Below are 13,618 nucleotides of genomic sequence, written 5' to 3' on the forward strand. Positions count from 1 at the left end.
TTCCTTCTCTGCCCTGCAAATACTAGGGTATTATGACTTTTTCTGTAAACTCCCTTTTTCGACCAACCACAGGGTTCTACGCAACATTTATTGGAGTTGGTACCTATCCACTGCAAAGCTTCATTTGGACTTGCAGGTTGGCTTTGCCAGTTTAGATCCCAAGGTCACTTGAATGAGATTACAGCGGCCCTGTTGGCCATGGGACTGGAAAAGCACTGTTAGCACGTGTTCTTTTGACACTGGTTTCCTCTTCTGTAAGAGGACACAGAACCGCGGATGACAGAGCCTTTTCCTAATTTGCAAGGTGCCGAAGTCGCACAGCTTTGCATGCTGTGTTTGGGCCTGGAGCTGGAGGAGTGAAGCAAACCTCCTGCCTCCTCCAGTGGGATTTGGCTACCTTCCCACGACTTCACACTGATGTACTTGACTGTTTTCTTGGCCCACTTCAGCCCAAGGAAATGGAGTAGAACTTGGCTGGTGACCTTAGAGCACAGCAATTGAGAAATGTGCCATCCTGATGGTTTAGGCCGGCTGCCCAGCTCCATTAATTATGGGATCAGACAGGAACATTGTTGCTTCCCTGCCACTGCCCTGGGTGCGGAGCCACTCCAGTCCTAGAGAGAGGATCGCGACCTCCCCGGAGAGATTCAGAAATTCAGGAACTGAAAACAGCTTGCGGAGGCTCCATAGGGCCCATGGGGCATTCAGCTCTCTCTGGTCAGTAGGCATGTGTTTGCCCCATGTAGGTCCTGTGGCCTTTCCACAATTGCACGTAATCCCTGCCTGAAAGGAATTTACCTTCAGGGCTGAGATAAGTTGGAAGATAAATTCAAAAGAAACGTAAAGTGGAATGAAATATCTGTCACAAGATTAGATGTTACATTTTAAATAGTGTTTCTTAAAATGTGGTCCAAAGATTGGGGCGCCTGGGTGGCGCAGTCGGTTAGGCGTCCGACTTCAGCCAGGTCACGATCTCGCGGTCGGTGAGTTCGAGCCCCGCGTCGGGCTCTGCGCTGATGGCTCAGAGCCTGGAGCTTGTTTCCGATTCTGTGTCTCCCTCTCTCTCTGCCCCTCCCCCGTTCATGCTCTGTCTCTCTCTGTCCCAAAAATAAATAAACGTTGAAAAAAAAAAAAAACAAAAATTAAAAAAATAAAAAAAATGTGGTCCAAAGACCATTGCATCAGAATTATCACCGAGGCTACTACCTACCCTTGATGACTCATATTCCCTGCGGTGGGGACAGATTTTCTTTCCTTACAGGACTTTAGCCTTTTGCGAATTTTAAAATATTATCTAGAAGGTGGACCTGCCCTTCCAGATTTGATCCTTACTTGCAGAATGTGAAGTGGCTTAAGCAGTGTTTAAACTTGGGACTTGGCAGTAGCTGAGAGAGCTTAAGTAAGTAAAGGTGTTGTCACATCTAAACCCATAGCTGTCATCCTCACATTCGAGTGCCTCCCCCACGTAAACGATCATTAATTGCAATACAGACAACGGAAGACTGAATCTAGCTGACTTGACCGGGAGCTTCAGCCAGGAATGACATGGGAGTCACATAAAGGGGTTGTATAACATGCTCCTGTCCTGTCCTTTGGCACCTCCTTTCCTGTAGACAGGTCAGAGACAGGAGGCCAGAGGCAGATGCAGGGCGGCGCTTCCTGACCTGCATGACTTTGCATGGCCCTGGTAACTCAGAAAAACAACAACAAAACAAAACAAAACAAACCCTAAAGCTTAGTAAGTTCCTCCAAAGATGAAACAAAGTTTCTTTACCAGAAGGTTGGGAAAATGACCCAGACACAGGGCAAGATTCAGTGCTAGAACTAAAACCTCAGGGCTGTATTTACACCCAAACCTCTGGGTGGTAGGGAGCATATGTCCAAGTCCCAAACCTCCTTTGGAGGCAGTGTGGTACAATGAGTGGTCTAAGGAGGGGCTTGGGATTCCCACTCCTTGGGTTTCAGTCCTGGTCCCCTACTTGGCAGCTGTAAGGTCTTGAGCAAACTGTGTCTTCAAGAATCCTTGGTTATGATATTGGTACCTGCTATCTAGGATTTTGGTCAGGATTAAATGGCATGACTCAGGAAGAGTACAAAGAGACTGGCACTCAGTAGACGTCAGCTACTGTTATCACTGTGTTTATTGGATCAACACTGTGTTTATTGGTACCATCATTAGGTCACCAAATGATCCAGTTGGACTCTGACCAAGAAGCAGAGGCAGAGAAGGGAGAGAGGGTAAAAGACAGCGAGCGTAACTGATACGCAGCTGGAGGAATTTGATGAGTTATCTCTTGCCCTTGTTTTCACCATCACCCCACAGCTTGACTGAAGGTCAGGGAGAGCTTTGGCCTACTTTGGACTGAAGACTGAAGCTGAATGTGTGTGACTCTATCTTTTTTTGGTCTGCTGGAACCATCTGGAATGTAGCTCTGTGGCCCTTAGCCCCCTTCTGTCACTCTTTGGTCTGTGTTACTCCGTTTCTGTGCTGAGTTTTGCTACATGCCCACGCAGAGGCCATCTGAGTGGCTGTAAATTAGCTCCTCTGGGGTCAGAAATAAGCCCTTCCCTGTCCACAGGTGGCACTGATGTACCTCTCTGCTTTGGAAGCTGGAGGAACAGTTTAGTGACAGGCTGGGTGGGAGTTGAACTGAGAAAAGATCCGGAGTTCCTCTGTGAACCAGAGTAAGAAGTTTGTACAGCTAAAAAAGAGAAAGCCCTGATACTTAATGTCCCATTTCCATCACCTCTTAACTGAACCCTGTTCACTACAGAAGGTCCCCAACGTTTGATGGTTTGACTTACACTTTTTCAACTTTATGCTTTGTAAGTATTCAGCAGAGGGGCACCTGGGTGGCTCCGTTGGTTAAGCATCCGACTTCGGCTCAGGTCATGATCTCACGGCTCGTGGGTTCTAGCCCCGCGTCAGGCCCTGTGCTGACAGCTCGGAGCCTGGAGCCTGCTTCGACATCTGTGTCTCCCCGTCTGTCTCTGCCCCTTCCCTGCTCATGCTCTGTCTCTCTCTCCCTCCCTCTCAGAAGTAAATAAACATTAAAAAAAAATATGTATGAGTATTCAGTAGATACCATCCTTTGAATTGTGAATTTGGCTCTTCTCCAGGGCTGGCGCCATGCAGTGGATCCCCTGGCATGGTGCCAGGCAGCGGCTACAGCCCCCGGCCAGCCACCGGTCACGAGGGTGAACAAGCAGTACGTGGACAGCCCTTCTGTATCCACACGGCCATTCCGTTTGTCACGTTCCGTGCGGGGTTCAGTCATTTACTTGAGCTAGTCAACGCTTCTTGTGTTCGATATTTTTGCCCAACCATATGCTAATGGAAGTGTTGGGGGCTTGTTGAAGCTATGGTGTTTGAGAGGTTAGGGATACCAGGTATTTTAGGATATTTTAAACTTACAGCGGATCTATTGGGACATAACTCCATCATCAGCTGAAGAAGATCGGTATAAAAAAATCATGGCTGCTTGTTAGGGGTGTGTTAGAAGCCCTCAGTTCTCTCTGACCTTTCACCTCTGCCAGCCTTATTGTATTCCGCTTCCTTCCCTCCCTGGGAGGTCATTTTCTGTATGTCAGGTGTGTGCATTTCTTCATTTAAGCCTCCTAACAAGTCTGCGCAGTACTATATTACCCCTATTTTAGGTGACAAAATGGAGGTCGAGAGAAGACCATTTGAGGTCAGTTGTTCATAAGGTGGAGTTGAAGCTTCGATGCTTAATGGCTGTGTTTCCATAAATTCTTGTCCTTTTCAGCGAGAAGCATTCGTGTACCTGAGGACAGACGTCACTGTCGTAGAAATATTGACTATCTCCTATCTGACCCTCCCAACAAAAGTTAATATAACAGTATTCCAATCAAGAGAAATCAAATTGGGGGTGCCTGGGTGGTTCAGTCGGTTGAGCGTCTGACTCTTGAATTCAGCTTGGGTCATGATCTCACGGTTGTGAGCTCAAGCTCCACACTGGGTGTGAGGCCTACTTAAAAAACGGAAAAAAAAAGAAAAATCAAATTGTGGGGCACCTGGCTGGCTCAGTTGGTGGAGCACAGAACTCTTGATCTCGGCGTTGTGGGTTTGAGCTCCACGCTGGGTGGAGAGATTACTTAAAAATAAAATCTTCAAAAAAGAAAGAATGAACAGATTGAAAGGACGCCTTGAAAATCATTGTTTCCCTCCAGAGCAGGCACTCCCCCTCTTGTACACATGGCAGATGATCATAGTTTACTATTTTTAAGGCAACTCATCTTCCTAAAATTAATCTAGCAAATTGTTAGAAAAACCTTACATCTGAGTGAAAAATCTGTCACTTCCAACTTTCACTCCTTAATCTCTGAGCATTGCCTTGGTGAACCCACTCTCTTTTCTTAAATTTCGGTTGCCATCATTGTCTTTTGGGGCTCAGTCCCTTCCACATTTGGGAGCTGGGAACTCAATCCATTTTTTTTTTTTATTTTTTTAAACGTTTATTTATTTTTTGAGAGACATTCGTGATTCTTGGGATCAACAATCCGAACTAAGCTGGGAACTTTTCTGCTGGTCTAGCCTGGTCTCACTCATAAGGCTGCAGTCCAGTGATGGGTTGCCTGGGATTCTTGGTCCTAGGTGACGTCCGTTGTGTGTCTGGCAGGGAGCAGGCTCCTGCCAGCTGACAGGAGTGACTGGGCTGTGTGTCTCTCATTCGTCAGCAGGCTAGTTCGGACTTCTCTATTTGGTGGTTAGATTCCACCAGCAGCAAGAGGGAGTTCCTATAATTCTGGTACCTCGTGTAAGTGGGACCATACAGTATTTGTCTTTCTTGTAGCTGGCTTGCTTCACTTAGCATAATGTCCTCAAGGCTCATTCCTGGTGTAGCATGTCAGAATGTGTTTCCCTTTTAAGGCTGAAAAAATATTTCACTGTGTTTATGTAGGACATTTTGTTTATTCACTCATCCATTAGTGGACACTTGGGTTTCTTCCACCCTCAGCAGATAGTACAGAATCATGTAAATACTGTTGTCTTTCCTCTACGTATGTACCAATGACAAAGTTTAATGTATAAATTAGGCACAGTAAGAGATTAACGATAATAACGAATAAAATAGGACAATTATAACAAGAGACTGTAATAAAAGTTACGTGAATGTGGTTCATCACTCTCAAAATACCTAAGTGTCCTGTCGTCGCCTTTCTTGTGGTGATGAGAGATGGCCGGCTATCTGCCCACACCAGGGACCTGGCACCCAGGGGGGTGGGGGTGGAGGGTAAGTGAAACCACAGAATGGAAAGGGCAGATGAGGGGGACCACTGTAATGCTGCTCTGAATATGGGTGTGCAAACATCTGAGTGCCTGCTTTCAGTACTCTTGGGTACACACCGTGAGGTGGAATTGTTGGATAATACAGTAATTCTATTTTTGGTTTTTTGGCCAACCACTGTGTTGCTTTCCATAACAATTGCCCTGTTTTACATTCCCGCCAGCAGTGCACAAGGGTTCCAATTTCCACACGCGTTCACTAACATTCGTTATTTTCTGGGTTTGTTTGGGTTTTTTTTTCCCCTGTAGTAACCATCTTAATGGGTGCGAGGTGGTATGTATTTTGTTAATTGCCCGTCATGTGGAGTGTACAATTTTGCATTCTTTTTTTTTTTTTGGTTAAATGTAACATTCTACCTTAAGCTTTTTCTTCGGCCCTTTTGAATTTTGATACATGGAAAGGCTTTTTTCATGTTTCCCCCCTCCTTTTCTTTGTGAAGTTGTTCACATTGATCTTTTTCCCTCTGTGGTTTCTTCCTTTGATTTTAAGCTTAGAAAGCTTCCCTATCTAGAGATCAAATGAACATTCACCAAGTTGAATCAGTTTTTAAAATACTTCATTTTTCACATTTGCATCTAATACTGTGGCATTTGATTGTACTTTAAAAAGCCCTTGAACGCAAAGAATTACACAAAATGTTAACAGTAGTTCTCCCTGGGTGGTGAGATTATTCATAATTGTCTTTTCATCTTTCATGTATTGCTTTTATGAGTATAAAAGCAGATGTTATTTAAAACAAAATTGACCACCCTTTTCTGTTGGTTCCATAGTTAGGATCAGCTCTAGAAGAGAGTGGGGCATGGAATGTGGAAAATCTGGCTGAACCCTTGTTAATTCTTCTCGCTGGGCCTCAGTTTCCTTAGTAAAAAGAAGGAGGGACTGGAGGGTCCTTTCTGGCCAAGAAGGATTTTGCACTCTGTGAAGAATTCTGTCAAGTTTGCTCCTAACTTGATAGGTGGCCATTCCTTGGCTGATGGAGCACATCCCCAGCCTGCTGAAAATCCTCAGCCCTTTAGAGAAGAAGGGGCCAGAAGGCAAGAGAGTGAATGCCAAGGGGTCAGGTGGGCATGCCAAGCTGGAGGTTAGGACCTCCAGCAGGTGGGTGTGTATCCAGATGGGACCCAGGGAGGGAGAGCAGCGTGTTGAAGACATGGCTTGGAGCGTGACTCTTGGTCTACCTGGGTGGTCTCTGGGCTTCAGTTTCTTCATGTAAAAAATGGGGATAATAATAGATGGATATTGTAATATATGTAATACATATACTATGTAATAATCATTATATATGATGATAATATCAACTTCCTCAAAGGGTTGCTGAGGAATGAAACATAATATGGGTAAGATGTTTAAAGTAGTGCTTTGGTGGTAATCTTATTGCAGTATATAAATGTATCAAATCAACAAGTTGTACATCTTAAACTTACACAATGTTATATGTCAATGATACTTCAATAAAAACGGCAACAAAAACCAGTGCCTGACATCTGGTAGGCCTACCCCTTTCTGGGCTGGCCCCCACCCCTGCCCTCTGCACCTTCTCCTCCCTCCCCTGCAGTGCCATCCTCTCCCTCCCTTTCTCCCCCACTGGCTCCTCCCCTGTCTCTCCCTTTCCTTCCTTGACCTCTCCCCTTCCCCCTCTCCCGCTCTTTCCTCCTCCCCCCTCCTCCTCCTGTGCCTACTAGTGTAAAAAGCAGAAGATAATCTCTGGGCCCCACCTGTTCCTGCACCTTTGCTCCAGGGCCTGGAAGGCTCCGCACCTCCCCAAGGTGAAGCCCTCTCCCCGCCGCAGAGTTCAGCCCTAGTTGTGCTTCCTCCCAGCTCTCCCTGACCTCTCTGATGTGTCACCGCGTCATCTGCTTAGCCACTTTGGTCACCATGGCACAGTTACTCTTCTTTGTGCGCGTGCCGCAGCGACGCCAGTTTCCATTCACCACTGTCCAAACTCCATGAGGGTGCGGACTCGCCTAGCAGTGTCTACACTTGTTAGGTGTGCACCATGCATTTTCAACAAAGGATGGCTCTGCACCAAGGCAGATATAAAATGGCGGAAGGCGTGGGCTTTGGAGACAGATCTGGATCAGAACTGCTGGCTCTAGATGGGCAGCATAACCTTTGGGTAACTTATCGTCTGATCCTCAGCTTATTCACCTGTAAAATTAAAGGGGATAATGAGGACCTCTCTTGGGGCTGCAGTAAAGATTAGAGGGAGATCTTAAGTCCCAGTAGGTAGCTGGCACTGGAACATCCCTCCTCATGCGTGTCCCTTCTAAACTCATTTGCATAGCATTGTAGAAGTTGCAAATCAGTCTCCGTGATCTATCTTTCTTTCTTTTTTCTTTCTCTTTCTTTCTTTCTTTCTTTCTTTCTTTCTTTCTTTCTTTCTTTCTTTCTTTCTTTCTTTCTTTCCTCTCTTTCCTCTCTTTCCTTCTTTCTGTTTATTTATTTTTGAGAGCGGGGGAGGGACAGAGAGAGGAGACACAGAATCCGAAGCAGGCTCCAGGCTCCGAGCTGTCAGCACAGAGCCCGACGTGGGGCTCAAAATCCGTGAACCACGAGATCATGAGTTGAGCTGAAGTCGGTGGCTTAACTGACTGAGCCACCCAGGCGCCCCTAGTCCGCACAGTTTCGCGGGAAATGTGACTTTATACATCTAGGTAAAGACTCAGGACTGGCCGCAAGCAGACCTGAGTCCCTCTTCTGGTTCTGCCAGTACCTGGTTGCATGATAGAAGGTCAGAGTGACTCCGATCCTCCCTGTCTTAATCTTCAAGGTCAAAAGTTTGGACAGGATTAAACTTCTATCTTGCAGGCTCCACCCTTATGGCTTTGGCTCTGCTTCACCCCTGCGTTATTTGCTTATTACACTTTGTTTAAAAGTTGACCTTAAAGGAAAACCTTCTGTCGCTACTGTAAATATCACATGTAGGGGGTGACAACAACCAGTAGAACGAAAACAGAACAGTGTTACAGAGCTATTGCCAAATACTACTTGCCCCCTGCCAAGGCTCAGAGTCTGAGGCACTTGGCGACTTTGTGAAGAAGGGAAACTAGCATATGCTAGAGAGGTGGGGACAACACAGCAGCACTTAAATGAGACATTCTCCACTCTCTCAGAGGGCCATAGGAGTTGAAAGGGCACAAGTGAGTCAGTGTCCTTTGGTGGCATGTGTGGGAGTAGCACTCAGCCAACCGGGGGTACACCTGTTCCTCACCTGGGAAAACACTGGGCGCAGTCATAGACCCGGAAAGGACCTGAAAGGTCACTGTCCCACCTGTCGTTTAGGAGATGAATGAGCCGGGCCAGGTGTGGAAATGGCTGCCTGCGCCCTTGACCCCTGCAGTGTGAGATCCGTGCCTGGCTATGCTTGTGCCGTGGCACAACACTGAAACATGGAGAGCTCCGCCAGCGTGGCCGGGGAAGCCCGGCTCCAACCACAAGCAAGCCACGTACGAACTGCCTTCGTGGAGTATAGCCAGTACTCTTAGTTTAAGCTCAGTTCTAGTATCTGTGAGTGTTTTTGGACCGGCTCTCTGCAGGCCAGCCCCCTTTTTGTTTGTTGTTTTGTTTTTTTGTGTGGTTTGTTGTGTGTTTTTTTTAGAACAGGGTACATCACTTGCAATAGCCTCCAGTCCCTTCCAAACACTCAGGTTCCTCCAGAGCACTTCGTTTGCTCTATTTGATCCTGTTCCTTCATGTTGGTGAGAAGTAGGGGGCGCCTGGGTGGCTCAGTCGGTTAAGCCTGTGACTCGACTTCTGCTCAGGTCATGATCTCACGATTCGTGGGTTCAAGCCCTGCGTCAGGCTCTGTGCTGACGGTGCAGAGCCTGCTTGGGCTTCTGTCTCTGCCCCTCCCCTGCTCATTCTCTCTCTCTCAGTCTCTCTCTCTCTCTCTTCTGAAACAAATAAACATTAAAAAAAAAAAGTAGTGATAATACCTATGGAATGAACACAGCTAGTATCCTTTCAGAGTCACAAAGGAGTTTGGGGTGTAGATTATACATACTTCCTTTTTTAAAAAAACAGCTTTTTTGAAGTGTAATTGATACATAAAAATCACTGGACATACTGTGTGCAGTTTGATGGGTTTGGAGATACGGACATACCTGTGAAACCACCACAAATCAAGGTGATAAGTATGTTGGATAAAAGTGAAAATTACAAAATAGAAAATAAAAACAAATCATAAACATTTACTTCCTAAAATAAAAAGCTTCTGACTGCCCCCTTTCCACATTTTTGGTGGTGAGAACACTCAGTATGATGTCAGCTGAGGGTTCGTCATATATGGCTTTTGTTATGTCAAGGCGGATTATGCTTTTGGTGGTTTTGTAAACAATGCTGAAGACAGGTGGACAGCAGGGGCACCTGGGTGGCTCAGTCAGTTAAGCTTCTGACGTAAGCGCAGGTCATGATCTCATGGCTCATGAGTTTGAGCCCCATGTCGGGTTCGGTGCTGACAGCTCAGCCTGGAGCCTGCTTCGGATTCTGTCTGTCTGTCTGTCTCTCTCTCTGCCCCTCCCCTGCTTGCGCTCTGTCTCTCAAAAATGAATAAATGTTGAAAGAAAAGGAAAAGAAGGCTGGATAGCAAACAAAATATTTGGTTCAATGTGGAGATTTTACTAGGTTATAAAAGAGCTTGAAACAATAAAATACCGTGTTTTAAGTACTGATCTTAAAAACAAAAGCAGATTATTGTGTAAGTTAATCAGAAAGAACAAGACGAGGCCTTACAGACACCAGAATGTTTCTGTTCTTCTCCTTGCTACATTTGTCCTTGAATTAAACTCCATGCTTCTTCCCACGATCCCGATCACCTTCCCTTTCCTAAGATAAATGGATAAACCAAGCTAGTTGTTCTCAACTTTGGCTGTAAATTAGATTACCTGGGAGCTTTAGAAATCCGGAGTCCCCGGCCACACCCCAGACCAATGAAACCTGTACTTCCGGAGTCAGATCAGGCCTCAGTAGTTTTTAAAGCACCACAGGGACTGACCTGTTTTTAAAGCACCACAGGGCCAGCCTGGAGAACTACTGCTCTGCACCACAGGCCCTGGACTTTGGTGCTGCCCTCCCTCACAAAAGAAATCAAGGCTCTGTAGCTTTACCTGTGAAATTCTTACTTGAAGCCAGCAGGACAGTTTGTTAGCTAAATACCTATTAATCCGATTCTCCTGACGCTTTGTAGAAGAGAGGCCAAGATTCTCCCCACGATCACCATCACCCTAATGCTAATCTGGGAAACAGCTGCTCATGAACTCCCGTGGCGGTCACAGCTCAGGCTCACAGAGGCGTTCCTGGGCATTGAGTAACTCCCACAAGGTCACAGAGAGCAAGTGTGATTCTGGCAAGTGAGCAAACTGACACGGGGCATTGGGCACTAGGAATCCAAATGTAGTAAATGCGGCAGGAAAATAAGCCAGAACCACTAGATCCCTCCGTGTGATCTTACTGGAATACATTTGCTCCTGTCTTTACAAACTCCTCTTGGGGAAACCAAGCATCTGCAGCCAAAGGCAAACCTGTAGCATCTGCTGGAATGAGTTAGTTCCGAAAATTCAAATGACTGTTGCAACTGTTAAGCACTAAGCCCATCAGACCATGTCTGTACATCCTTTGGGGTTCATTGGTGCTGAAAATGACATGAGAAAAATAAGTAGGGAAACTGCAGTTACATTACACGCGAGGTCATCCAGGAATCTTGTTCTGCCTCCTCCCTGGTCTCGCCAGTAACTTCATCCAATCACCCATGCACTCATTCATCCCCGTTATCACATATTTACTGGGCACCTACTGTGTACAACACATTGGGCTAGATGGCAGTGATTCAGTAGAGAAAAGGTGATGTGTTCTCTGCTCTCAAAAGCTTACCACCCACTCAGAGACGTGAACGAGGTAGAAGGACTTGCTTCCCGCACCAGGAAAGTGACTTTCTCCGTTCACAGTCATCCCGGCCGAGTCAGCCGCCCGTGGCCCACTGTGCACTCAGCGTCGTGAGATGGGCGCAGAGATGCCTGGGCTGACCAGGAACAGAGCTGCTGCGGTGGCCACCAGCCCCAGACCCGTGTCCCTTGTCCAGACGACCCATGTCAACTAGTTGGAGTGCCTTCTCTTCCCCTGTGGCAAAGCCTGTGGGATGCCAATTAGTTACCAGAATGTGCTTGGGGAACAGAGATGCAGGATAAACCGGGAGTCTGTTGGGCGAGAGGCCGGCTGGGTGGACGTCTGCTGGGGGGACCAAATACCCAGGCATCTGAGCCTCGCGCCCTTTTCTGGAAGTCACTCAGGTCCTTGTCTTTCCATTACGACTGTAACTTAGGCCTTTGCACTTCACCAGTACGGTAGCTACATTTTAATCTCATGATGGATGTGAAACAGCCTAGTTGCCTCGGAGGCTTGGGGTACACTCCAGGTTTATTTTTATGTCGTCTTCTAGGTGGGTTTCTCTTCTGCCTGTGATACTGTCTTCCAAGATAGGCTGATGCTTACTAGTTTAAAGGGGTGCTGTTTTTGACCTTGTACCAAATGCTGGGGGCTTTTCTGATCACGGGGGGTGGGGAGGGTGTTCCTTCCAGGTGAAAACAACTATGCTTCCAATGGCTTGTGGCTGATAGGACATCACCTGTTAAGTTATAAACCCAGTGCTTGAATCAGAGTCAGAACAGGATTCTTCTCAATTATAATTGAATGCTTTTTGTCTTCTGCCCAAGTGAGTTTAATTTCTTTCTTCTTCACTGTTTCTTTTGTAGGGGTTCAGCTGTTGCAAAAATAATTGGTAATAATGTCAAGAAACTTAAGAAGTTTGCCTCCACAGTCAAGATGTGGGTCTTTGAAGAAACCGTTAATGGGAGAAAACTGACAGACATTATAAATAATGACCATGAAAATGTGAAATATCTCCCAGGACACAAGCTGCCAGAAAATGTGGTAAGACTTTGGGATAGACAGTACTTTGGGTCAATTCTGAAAGTTACGCTTGGCTGAGTTCGCACTTGGGGCTTGGGGGAGTGGGAAAACTATTTCCTCCCTTCCTCCTTTGTTCCTTTCTACCACCAGCTTCTTGGCTTGGTCAGTTTTGGTTTGCCTGACTCTGAAGATGGGCTTTCTATTCGTTTGCTAAGGCTGCCGTAAGAAAGTACAATAGGAAAGGTGGCTTAAACAACAGAAATTTATTTCCTCACAGTTCTGGAGGGTTCAAGTCCAAGATGAGGGTGTCGCCAGGCTGGTTTCTTTTGAGGCTCTCTTTGACTTGGAGATGGCCGCCTTCTTCCTGCACCTTCACATGGCCTTCCTTCTGTGTGTCTGTGTCCTAACCTCCCCTTCTTACGAGGACACGAGTCATGTTGTATTAGGGCCCACTCTAGTGAACTCATCTTGATGTAATCACCTCTGCAATGACTCTGTCTTTAAATATAGTCATATTCCGAGCTACTAAGGTTAGTAATTCAACATACGACTTTTGGGGGGAGGGGGCACAGTTCAGCCCATCGCAGGCTACTCTCTTGGCATTCAAAGTGTCGGTCCCATCAAAGATGGAACTAACAACCTTTGCCTTCTGCCACTTGTGATGCCCCTGTCCTGATATTCCCTTTCTAAGTACATAGACTTGTCTCCTTGTGAGGACAGCTAATGCAATGGTCTGTAATTAAAATTAGGGTCAAGGCCTAAATTACAGAAGGAGATTGGAGAAAATAGAAAATTGTAAGACTGACAGTTTAAAATTCAGGCTTATTAGGCTGAGAGGGAGAAATACAGGTTAATTGCCTGGCCTCATTCCAGGGACTTGGAGGAAATGGGGGGAGGAAGAAATGAGCAAGAGGAACGAAAAGCGTGAACTGTCCTGCTAGCCTGAGATGCATGGAATCTGTGAACTTCTGTTGCCAGATTCGCCCCTTGGTGGTTTTCTGCAGTAGTCTGAAAAGCAGACCATTGTGACTGCCCGATTCCTATCTGCCTGATTCTCCGGTTAACCGGGAAAAACTCTACTTTGTTAATGAAATACTCATCCCTACGTATACTTATCAACATTTATGCGCATGTACAGCTCTTGCAAAGCACAGTGACAGTTGTCAGAGACAGGAAGGGGGAGAAGATGACCGACCAACCGCAGCTTTCCTCAAGGAGCCCAGCAGGGGGACAGATTTGTAAACTGACACATGCCAGGAAGTTTGGAGATGCAAAGACCTTGCTCACTAAAGACTGTTGTTTGGCTTGTTGTTTTTTTGGTTTTTTTTTTTTCCCAAATGTTTGTTTATTTTGAGAGAGAGAGAGAGTGCAGGAGCTCAAGCATGAGTGGGGGAGGGGTAGAGAAA

At 46.3% G+C, this 13,618-nt stretch overlaps 1 protein-coding gene across 1 annotated transcript in view; it reads left to right on the forward strand.

The window, feature by feature from the left end:
- The window catches only part of GPD1L (glycerol-3-phosphate dehydrogenase 1 like), a 58,108-nt gene that overhangs the window by 1,703 nt on the left and 42,787 nt on the right, over positions 1-13,618 (forward strand). The window contains exon 2 of the mRNA XM_045436422.1: positions 12,056-12,233. Within this exon, the coding sequence (XP_045292378.1) occupies positions 12,056-12,233 (178 nt within the window). The remainder of the gene's footprint in view (positions 1-12,055; positions 12,234-13,618) is intronic.

This window comes from Leopardus geoffroyi, chromosome C2, assembly GCF_018350155.1.
Source record: "Leopardus geoffroyi isolate Oge1 chromosome C2, O.geoffroyi_Oge1_pat1.0, whole genome shotgun sequence".
NCBI classification, from domain to species: Eukaryota; Metazoa; Chordata; class Mammalia; order Carnivora; family Felidae; genus Leopardus; species Leopardus geoffroyi.